Genomic DNA, 11,629 nt, shown 5'->3' on the forward strand with positions numbered 1-11,629 from the left:
ATACTTAACTGGTAATTTATGCATGTAATCAAATAAACTGGCAACATTTCCAGATAGGGAATGTTTAATATTATTCTTAATCTGTAACATCCTGTGATATAGTAAAATAACAGCTGGAAAACAAAATAACGCAACTCTGTCACCGAAGTAGTGTTATCTTGGTGAATATATATACTCCGGTATGATTATATTGGAATGGAATTAATCATGGAATGAATTATGTAACGGGCTGAATTAAAGTCACACCATTAATAGTTCTGTGAAGTAAATAAAGAAATTTAATCATTTATTCATTTCAAATTACGTTTGTCAACATATTTACTAACCTATAATGGCTTTTTAGGCTGTACCCGTGTTAAGCCATAATAGTTAACGACAAAAAATATAAAGTAACTCAAAACAAATTATAATTAAGTATAATACAATTTTAAAATAAAAATAAAACTTAACTAATTTAATCTTAAACATGTGGACATCACCAGTTGCCTCCAGGAGACCCTATCGCCAGCCAGCACTCTCGTTTCTTCCCATGTCAATCCAGCGCCCCTTAATTCCGCCGAATAAAGTCTAAAGATCGTCATTGGCGCCTCAAAACCGATCTCCACTTGGCTAAGGGAAGGAAAACCACGACAGAAAAAGCAGACCCTAAGGGCCCTTGCAGCCCAGGCCTCGAAAGCGCGGGACCAATCATCAAGCCTTTTTAAACACCACGATTACGAAAACATCACCCCCCGTCAGATAGATAAGCGCATGGTTTTTTGTTTATTTTTTTATTTAATACTTTATTTCAGTAATAAATAAAATTGAAACTTCAAACATAATTTAAAACAAAAAAATATAATCTCTCTCAGTTTTTTATTGTAAAGATGAATTATGGAAATTTAAGAGCACAATCTACAATATGTATAATTTTGATTCCTTGTTGTAAATTAACAGAAAACTAGCAGGAAATTTGACTGAAATAGACACACTATTTCTTTACTAGCCACATCTCATACTCGTAAAACACTACCTATTTATCATTTATATTATAAAACAAAAAATGAAAACAATTGCCCAAAACAATTGGAAATAAAGAGAGAAAATGACAATAAACATATTTCTTCAGGTCATATTTGTACATAATTCGTTGCTGTTGTCTGTTATTGTTTATGTGTTGCAAAATTCTGAAAAACGTATTTTAAAATATCACTAATTATCTACTTATTCAATAAATTGGATTGTATTTATGAATGAAACAATATATTGGTTCTGTTTACTCAGTTGCAGTGTAATTACGCATTTTCTCATCTTTCACAATGGCATTTTTTTGTGTTTATCATAACCACGACGAAAGTCCTTTAGAGAAAGAATACAAGGAAGGCTGAAACCTACAAACTGAAATGGTACAGAGTCAATCTAGCCATAAAAAATATTATTTAAAAAATAATACAAGTTAATAAATGATAATCCAAAAAATAATACAAGTTAATAAATGATAATCCAAAAAATAATACAAGTTAATAAATGATAATCCAAAAAATAAACTGCAGAAAAAAATATGGTTAAAATAATATTTACAAAAAACAAAGAAACTACAATTTTTTCTCTCTCAATATAAAATATTTACCTCGATGATATCAGATGCAGATCCAACACAGTATTCCATAACAAGCCAGGCAGTGTTTTCTCTGAGGTAGCATCCTTTGTATTCTATTGTGTTCGGGTGATCCAACTGCTGAAGGAATCTGCAAACATAAGAGCCGATTACACTTACTGTTTCTAAACATATCGTCCGAGTCCGTGAACATTGCACTTTAACCGAGGTGAATTTGACAGTCATTTTAATTTAATTTGTTTGACACCAAATCCACCCTTTATGTAAAAAATTAAATAGTGCTAGAATTAATGTTTACCAATGTGACGTATGTGGTATATAAGAGTACCGAATATACAGTTGTTTCAAACACTATTTACATCTCACTCTCCATGCTATATAAATATATTGGCGAGCGAGAGAGACAAACTTAGGTGTCACGCAGGCCTGTAGCAAAGTGACCTATGCCACTGCTGTAGTACACCAGTTGCCAGTTTTCGGCAGTTGCTTTCGGGCGGTCTTTCTTCCAGCTGAAACGTCAGGCAATGGTTTTATCATGGTTTCAGAAATTAGATTTAAAATATCGCTTTTGACTTCATCCATAAATGATTGAGGCAATTGACCATGAATATTTCATTTTTCCGATTTAAAATCTTTAATGTTTTGCACGTGTATTGAATATACAGCACCGTACCGCGCAAGTGTTTTTGGCATAGCAACGGAAGGGTTAAGCATTTACATAAAAAATCCGCTTATACGACGATGTTCAAAGAATCAATGGATTTATATCCTAAAAAATAGACTTACTTTTACAAATTATCGTATAGATTTAAATTAAATTCAGTTTTTGATTCTCCTTACATAGCCTTAATAGTTTTACATAACACCTATGTATCTTAGAATTAATTCATATTACAAAAACAATGCTCATTTTTCGTCTCGTTAATATTTTATTTTTTTTAAGAAAAGAAATATTTGCAATCTTATAATTTACACAAATATTTAATTTTGAGGGCCATTTTCAACGAGTTGTAAATAACTCGCTATTAGAAAATGGAAATCAAGTTGGGGTAGAGTGGGATTCGAACCACGGACCTTCGACCACAACTCGATTTAGTACATTATTTATGAAAAAACAAAAAAAAAAGTTGTGAAATAACAAGACCAATCAGTTGTTCAGTTATGTCTTGTTAGCAGATGTTACGATACAATCATAATATTGATTGATAACAAGGTCTGTGTAGATTCAATCAATATATACTCATATATAAACCAAATCCAATCAAATCTTCTTGTAGTAACGAGTTTGCATTAAAAATGAGCACTGCCAGAAATAAAATCTAATTAAGAATTGTTTCTAGAGCAATCTGCTTATAAATTATGAGCCACAATAAAGACTTAAGTAGCCGATTGTGTTGGGTGACCCAAAAACATTAGAATAGCGCACAACAAAATAAAAATCTGGTAATTACTTCCTGTTTTCACACAATAGTGCGAGCTTAGAGATTAAATAATATCTTGCAACTGTCCGTGGGAACTTCACCAAATATATAAATAGCAGTATGCAATTAATAATTGTGACAAAAACATGTTAAAATTAAAATAAACAGTATTTATTTTTTGTTGCTAACACAAACATCTAAGGGCCAGTTGTAGCAGAAAAAGTAAAGGAAAAAAAAAAAATTATTGTGTCTTCGTCAAAAGGAAAAAATAAGTTGTAAAGTAAGATGAAAAAATCCACTGTGTCCTATTTTACATTAATGAAAAAAATATTTAGATTGAGGGCGACACTCAAATTGACTATATCGACCGTGTTCAGGTCAAACGATTCAAACTCACAATTTAGGAAAAAGCGGTTTCATTATTTCAAATGTGTTTTAAACCAATTGTGTAGGTCTTATACAAATTCTAGCTAAAGGATTTTAAAGTCAAAACACCAATTGAATTCAATCCTTTTGCCAGAATGTGAAACTGGGCATTGAAAGCAGTAAATAATTTTAAATAACGCAAATCTATATGAAATAAGGTAATTAACCGTTTATCAAAGCTAAAAATATGTTGTTGCATTGTGGAGATCAGAAAAGAGGCGACGAGACCTCTAAAACTGGGTGGTGGGGGCTTTCAATGTAGTGGGACTGACCTGATCTCTTTTAAAATGTCCTGCCATTTTTCGAGGCTCTGCTTGCCCATAAAGGACATCTTCTTGATGGCCACGATCTCGCGGGTGAGGTTGCAGCGGGCATAGTACACAGCCCCGAAAGAGCCGTGACCGATCTCCCGCAGGTCCTGGAATATCTTGTCCGGGTCATGCTTGTTGAAGAGTTCCGCGATTTCGGGGTCCTTGAGGCTCCCCGGCCGGGGGACGGCCGGCATTTTGAAGCCTGAATGCGGAAGACATGATTAAAAAAAAAACAAACAATTATACATATTGTAAATAACACCTCAAATAGCTTTGATATGTCGATTGTCCAATTCATTAATCAGACAAGTCTATAAAACGAAATATAGGTTAATTATTCAAACTTAGTATACCCATTGAACAAATTTTATAAATTTACTTTGGAAGATTGAAGAAATATAACTGATAAATTTTTTTAATACAAAATAATAATTCATTCCAAATTAGATTGTTGCAAAATCCTGGAATATCTAAACATTAAAATACCACCCTGGATTCGATTTTTTCACCAAACAAAACTACAACCACCTTGAAAACTGTACATTTACTTATAAACAAACATTTGCAATTGGCGATTTGCAAGTCCAGACATAACAGATTTCATTTCTAGCATGTCGGAACTCCCTATATCAGGAATAAGCTTACAATTGAAGACCTCGTTCTATAAACATCAAATGTCCAAAATGGTATTATTGGATTTTATTATTCTCTGTCTATGAATCCATACAATTGCTCTTTCCAAATATTTCTAAAATAATTGTAGGTACCTCAAATTCACTGTTAAAAATAAAATGTCCTTGTCAATTTGTATGAATGAACAAAAAGTCCTTTAATTATCATTTCTACTATTATGTAGCACCACTATCACCCACTGTTTAACAGTAAGTTCAATGTTGTTCTGGGTATTCTTCTAGATAGCATATTCAACAAACACCTTGCAGAATTAACTTTTCTGAAACTTCTAGATGTAGGTTCTGCAGTGCAGATGAGGACATACCTATCCATACTCTGTGCGAATGTGATGCTTTACATCATAAAATAAGTTTCATCCTCGGAGGACCACCAGTTAAACCTGAGTATGTTAAAGAGCTCACCCCCTACCTAATAGCCTGATACTTCACGGATTTGGGTTTGGAAGGGGAGATTTATCAAAGTGAGAACTCTCGGCTTTCACACTCTTTCACGGCTCTTTGAAAACTTGGACTTGAAAAGCGAGAACTATTCACGGGGATACTTCACAATAGACCTTTACAGGTCGCAGTGCCGTCAGGAGCTTGTATAGCACTGACCCCCATCTATCTAAACATGGAGAGTTCAACTACTATACAAGTTTTTGAAAAACGGTTATTTTTATTTTAACTGCTCATACGAATTTTTGTATAGTTTTCGCCACAACCACAGAGGTCCAAATCTTGTCTAAAAAATGGAAATGTCACACTAACATTTAATTTCATATTTAAATGTACATATTATATTTATAATTTATTCAATTTCTATACAGTGCACGTATATTAATGATTCTATTTTGTTAAAAGACATAAAAACAATAGTAAAACTGTGGTATTCAATTGAAACACTCTCCTGACATATAAGGTTTTTAAAACGAGGCCTTCAGTTATTATCACGAGACCGACCAGAAAATATGGGGTTTATGATATAAAACAATTAACTTGAGACAGATTGCGAATCCACAACTCCGGTAGTGTTGTGGATTCTAGATCAGGTCTGAGTTTCGAACCCCACTCTACCACAACTTGTTTTCCATTTTCTAATAAGATTATTAATGGTTTAAAGAAAATGGCCCTAAAATCGAAATATTGAGGTAAATAACAAGAACACAAATATTTATTTAATTTTCGTAAAAACAACATAACACTTAAAGTTTTATTGATCTTATTTTATCTTTTAAACACAGATATTTATAATTTCTAATTAATTTTAAGGTACACAGGAGTCCAACCTGAGATCTTTCCAACATGAAAATCGTTATAAGCCTGTTTATTTACTTTTTAGCACATATGCTTATTTTTAAGCCTCGACAAAGGAACAGCCATGTTCTGAAACTGCTCGGCATATTAAATTAAATTTAATGATTTTATACAAACCAATTAATTATACTATCATATACTTTTGAATTAAATAGTACATTTAAAATGTTAATTTTTCCACGCAAATTGCACAACAACATTGTAAAATGACAGATTGTATAAAAATTGTGTGATTTTAATGGTTTAATTAAATACAGTTTTTAATAAGCTGAACGAGATAGCAAAATAATGGAGAAAAAATAAAATAAAATTTATCAGAATCAGCAGGCTTCAGAGAAACAAATGAATCACCATTATTATCAGAATGTTGTTCTTAGCATGGAATTTTGTTTAAATAATATGGAAGAGAAACGAACAACACTCAGAAACGAATGAATGACGGCAAGAATTATCATTAAATAAGCATTTTTCCTGTGGGAGTCATAAAAAAGAATGATATTTATAACTGAATATGCATACCTTGTGTTACAGCCCCGTGCAATGGGTGTCCCTTGTCAATAGTATTTCACTTGGTCGTGATTCTTTGCCATTATTTGCGGCAAAGTATCTGCAACAAACGGACGATGATAACAATATAATACGAGCCACATGCCGCATTAAGAAATGTCAATACATGTCTCGGCTGCCCCTCCCCAGACAAAGGCGATTTCGCTATTATTGCTACGAAACTCTTTACTTCGGCGGCAGAAATCCGATCAAAAAATACATAGATTACGAATTGAAACCTCTACCCGAAAAGGTTAATTAAATTAATCGAACTTGCCTATCCGAGAAAGAGACCCACCTCGATGCATTCTCACTTTCCTAACCAAAACGGTACACCGAGCGAGCATAAACTCGGTATTTCGGCGGCGCGAATCGGGAAAATGTCAACCCAAAATAACGAGTTAATTAGCGGACTTTTCTGTAATTGTTTTTAGCGCTTAGATGAATATAATGACAAAATAGTTGGCACTTACCATCAAAATTTCGCCTCAAAATGGCGATTGTAGATCGTGCGCAATGTTGAGATCTTCTGTTTTCACGACACACGGAGTACACTTTCACATTGTTATAAAACGTACATAAAATCACCGATTACAGAACTAATAAAATATTAGTAGAAAAGATAATTTTGACGAGAAAATTGCAAAATAAAAAGCTATCTGGCGTTGACTCGGAGATCCATCAGACTTTCCGAATAAGTTTCATTGATGACCTCTGCCGATAAAATTGCGAACTACGCAAATGTACGAAAATATGTGGAGATTTTTTATTTTCTTCTGGCAACATTAAAGTGACATCAATCAGTGTCATTTCTTATCTGTCATAAAGTTAAAGTGAAGCGGGTTTTGAAGTGAAAACGATAAAATGTCGGACCCGTTGTTAAAGAAAATAGGAGCCTCGGATTTTAATCCAGATAAATACGTCAAGGAATTAGCGCGAAGCTGCGTAGGTGGACAAGAGTTGCAACAGCAACGTCAGAAAATTCAAGCGGTTTCGGAAGACACTGCGAACTCACTTAAGAAAAATGTTTACGAAAATTATATGCAGTTTATCGAAACTGCTAAGGAAATTTCACACCTCGAAGCCGAAATGTATCAACTATCTCATCTCCTGACAGATCAACGCAGTTTACTTCAAGCCTTAGCGAGTACTTCAATATTGGGAGAATCTAATCTTTCGCACACGATCAACTCCGAAAGAGTTGACACTGAAGCTGATAAGATAGAAGAACAAAGAAACCTGAAGTTAAATAGTATCTTTGAAAAGGTAGAAAACTGTATGAGTCTGCTGGATGTACCAGATAGGATATTACTGCACGAAGGCGATATTCTCGAGTTGGATGCCGAGGAACACACCTCTCTTCAAAGGATGCACGCATATTTGTTCAGCGATTGCTTGATGCTGACTTCCTGGATCCCCAACAGGAGAGGACCAATGAGGTACCGCTTCCAAGCCGTGTATTCGATCAACAGCATGGCCGTAGTTAATGTCAAGGATCTCGGGAGTGTGAAGCAAGCTTTTAAACTCCTCGCCTTCCCCGACACGCGAGTATTTCAGTGCAACAATTTAACCAGCAAGAAAGACTGGCTGGAAAAATTTGAAATTGCAAAAAAAACATATCTTTCGAAGCAGGAACAAACTGAAGTTTCAAAGAGAGAAAGTACGCACGAAAAACCAACAAGCAGACCGGATTCTTCAGATTCTCCTACGAGTGGATTCGGAGACGAAAGTCCTCAGCGCGAAACTGTAGCCATGCCTGATTGGCTGATCGACGTCGCTGAAGAACTCGATGTCTTAATTGTCGAGCGACATTTTGACAAAGCCTTCAATCTAATGCAGTCAGCCGAAAACAGTCTCAAATTGGAAGAGTTTGTCAATCTACCAATGACACAAGAGATATTAAGCAAAATTTCCTTGAGGCACAAGACCCTGACTGAAGTTCTCATTAAGGAGCTCCAAGTTACTCCTGATTGGACGCCTCGCGGAGGCCTGAGATCGACTCGAAAGCCAGTACGACTTTTAAATAAGTTAAAAATGACCACTCAAGCCTGTGATTTATTTTTAGCTATTTGCAGCCAAACCATGAAGGTACACGTCAAAAGTGTGCAGCTGGAAGGTTCTACTGTCACGTATGTTCAACAGGTCGGAGAAGTTTTCTTCTGCACGATGACCGATGTTATTACGGAGTTCATTGCTGGATTTCCCGAAGACAAAATGAGCGCCCTTGTTGTATGGGCGAGTGCGGAACTAAGGGTCCTGATGAATCAGATGGTCAAACAAATATTCACTCCAAACGCTACACTGAGCTCTGTAGCGCAATGCGTAGTCATATTAAGAGAGCAATGCCTGTTGATGAGAGAGTTCGGATTAGATCTCTGCTTTCAGCTTGACGGCTCTTTGCGCAACTCCATTATGAAGTCGCTAAAAGACTACAAAGATAAAATTGTCGATTCGATGAAGAGTAAAGTTATCGAGGATAAATGGACTCCTGTAAATATGAATACGAAAGTGGGAGTAAAAAGTTTTCTCGATGAAATGCAAGAATTAGGTTTAATTTTGGCTAAATATGTCATCAACGATACGTGGATTGATTTATCGAGTAGTACAATTTGGTTCGCCAAATCTCTTCTCACGTTACAGTGTCAAGGGCTTCGTATGGTAACAGAGGATATGATGGGCGCTTTGGGGGACAGCGTGCACGGAATTTTCAACGGTCGTTTAATGTTATCTATCGGCAACGATTCTAGCTATGCGCAGAAAAATTTCAAATTCATCTTAGACACATTACTGCCTGTGATTTTGAGAAAATACCACGAAGAAGTAGGATATGAAAATGAGAAACTTGTAACATTGGCTAATAAATATGGAATCAACACATCCAAAAGTGCTAAGAAAGCCACTAGTAATGTCACTAAATACTCGAGTGATTATCTTTAGCGTTAATAAAACATTATATTGATCATATCTTTATTATTAATTTGCTTTAAAAATGTACAAATTACATATTTTACTTATTGCTAAGTACCTATTACAAATTTTATAGTCGATTAAATTATTTTGTTACACACCTATATAATAGAGTATACATAGTTCTAAGAGACTAGATGGAATGATACAAAAATGATTTATTATTAATAAGCATTGTAACCTTTCTTTATTTCATTTGAGCTCATTTCAGGTGAAGTGAATTAACTGATATTTTTAAGGTGAAGTAAACTCATTGCTTATATTACATTTCTATAATCAGTATAATAATAAAATACCATTTTTCCTGGTTCTTTATGTACAAAACATCCATGTTAATTGAAAATATCAAAACAGTTAAGCAAAAAAAATAAGAGTTCAAAATTTGAATACAACAGTATAACCATTTTGTCAGTTGGTTCACTTCACCTGCAATGGGCTCATTTGTTTCTTTCACTCAAACATGCCAAGGACCTCGATTACAATAAAGCAAAAGATTTACTGATGTGTCAATAAAGTTAACTTAAATTTCTACTTCAAAATTGTGACACTTTGAATTTGTATAGAATTTTCAGCATCTGTCAGTCACATAGGACCAACGACGTTAATCCATAATTTCATACAAATATAATTACAGTATAACTCCGTTTATCCGAACTCCAGTCAACCAGATTGCCAAATATCAAAATTGTTATCAGGAAATTAAAAATAAAGGAGATGTTTTCAATTTAAATTTAATTGTGCAATTAACTTTATTTATACATATTACAAAAAACTAACAACACATCCTTTTGCTGGGCATGTTTAAATAAGTTTTTGATGTGATTTCAAATGCACTAAAATCTGGCAATCATCAATCCGGATAATATTAGTTTTACTGTATTTCATAGGAAAAAACTATATTGACAAGCCTCTATTAATTATTCTTCGTTGGCCCTGTACTAAAAATCACAATAAATTATACAAGTAAAAAAATAGACATAATTTGTTAAAATTTTATGTTTCATGAAGGATGGAACGTTGGCGAATAAAAATATATGGAAATATATTTTGTAATTTTAATTATAAAAATGCCGCCCATTTTTATATTTGAACAAGAAAGAAACTTACTGATACATTTTGTTAACAAATTACAACAGGGATGGAGAATACCTTAAAGTAGGGAATATGGAAGTCTAGGCATTTACATGAAATCCAGTCTTTTGTCTACAAACATTTGGGCAAACTCAAATATTGTAATACATTTTGTTGTTTTTATAAAGGTAGGTTCCAGTCATAATATTCCTATTTACACTCAGTGGTGCATAGGGCACTGCATTGGTGCTCCAATTGCAGTGTATTTTGATAATTTTTGTTACTTGGAAGGTTGAGGTAATCAGTCCTATGCTTTAGGCGCCAGCCCAGAAACAATAAAGTATCACAGTGTAGAATCACCTTTAAAACTAATATTTCGCATCCATCCTGCCAGGAATCGAACCCAGGACCTCAAGCATGGTACATGAGCACGCCAACCACTGCACTAGGAGGTAGACTTATCTCGTTTTTGATTTATTTTTTTCTTTTGGTTCTATTTCACACACAGAACTGTATCATACCAAAGCTAGTACCCTATGTAGCACTGGGTGCGGATAGGGAAATGATAATGAAAATGAATCTCTACATAAAATTCTGTAAAATAAACTACCTAAATCAATATACGAGGTATGTATATTAAGAAAGTAAGTTCCATATGACAGGTTAAAGAAAAAAAGTTCATATTCATAAAAATAAATATATTGTGAAAAAACTTAGTAATTTTGTTTGTAGGGAATAAATATTCACCAATGAAAACCTATTAATGAATTATAAATTTCTTTTATTTTCAGTTGGAAAAGTACATTTTACATGGTGGAAAGGTTTTCAAAACTCAAATATTTACTTGTCTTATGCATAAGTGCAAATATAATCGCTATGATCTCCTTTGATGACTAGTTGAATCTTTTAAAATTTGTGCAATTAATGAAACCTTTTAAAGAAATTACTAAAAACTTAAGTAATTTTCAAGTGAGTATTTCATCAGTCATACCCTTGATTCAAGTTCTTGTGACCACATTACACCAAGAAGAGACAAAACCTGATACTTCAGAACAATTTCAAAACTTGGCAAGAAGATTACGTGATGAATACTCAAGTGCAAGATTTGGAGAACTGACCAAAGCAACAAATACACAATTGCGACGTATTTAGATCCGTGATAAATCTAATTTTTTCACCAGCATCAGTACTGAGCAGGTTGAGTATAAAATATTAAATATGACGATCAGCAGAACCAGAGAGTCCATTAGTTCCACTTGTGATGACGGCATACCTTCCCCAAAAGGTGCACAACTCAAATTG

The 11,629-nt window shown here is 34.0% G+C and overlaps 2 protein-coding genes across 2 annotated transcripts in view; one reads left to right on the plus strand and one right to left on the minus strand.

The window, feature by feature from the left end:
• Window positions 1–7,005, minus strand: part of Tao (Serine/threonine-protein kinase Tao) — a 32,841-nt gene extending 25,836 nt beyond the window's left edge. The window contains 4 exon segments of the mRNA XM_088230512.1: window positions 1,610–1,727; window positions 3,717–3,957; window positions 6,263–6,350; window positions 6,763–7,005. Coding sequence (XP_088086638.1) covers window positions 1,610–1,727; window positions 3,717–3,949 — 351 coding nt within the window. The 5' untranslated portion in view covers window positions 3,950–3,957; window positions 6,263–6,350; window positions 6,763–7,005.
• Window positions 6,989–11,355, plus strand: Exo84 (exocyst complex component Exo84). The gene is made up of 2 exons (XM_088230513.1): window positions 6,989–8,299; window positions 11,119–11,355. Exons 1-2 carry the CDS (start codon window positions 7,154–7,156, stop codon window positions 11,215–11,217), a joined length of 1,245 nt encoding a protein of 414 aa, XP_088086639.1. The 5' UTR covers window positions 6,989–7,153; the 3' UTR covers window positions 11,218–11,355.
• Window positions 11,356–11,629: the final 274 nt, after the last annotated feature.

This window comes from Micrasema longulum, unplaced genomic scaffold (assembly GCF_059751315.1).
Source record: "Micrasema longulum isolate JH-2025_06_02 unplaced genomic scaffold, ASM5975131v1 h1tg000776l, whole genome shotgun sequence".
Lineage (NCBI taxonomy): Eukaryota > Metazoa > Arthropoda > Insecta > Trichoptera > Brachycentridae > Micrasema > Micrasema longulum.

Excerpts from the sequence above, each read along its gene's own strand:
- Exo84 (XM_088230513.1), top strand. The coding sequence starts at position 7,154 with ATGTCGGACCCGTTGTTAAAGAAAATAGGAGCCTCGGATTTTAATCCA. Across the intron at positions 8,300-11,118 it reads TGAGATCGACTCGAAAGCCA|TTGGAAAAGTACATTTTACA; the intron begins GTACGACTTTTA and ends TTTTATTTTCAG.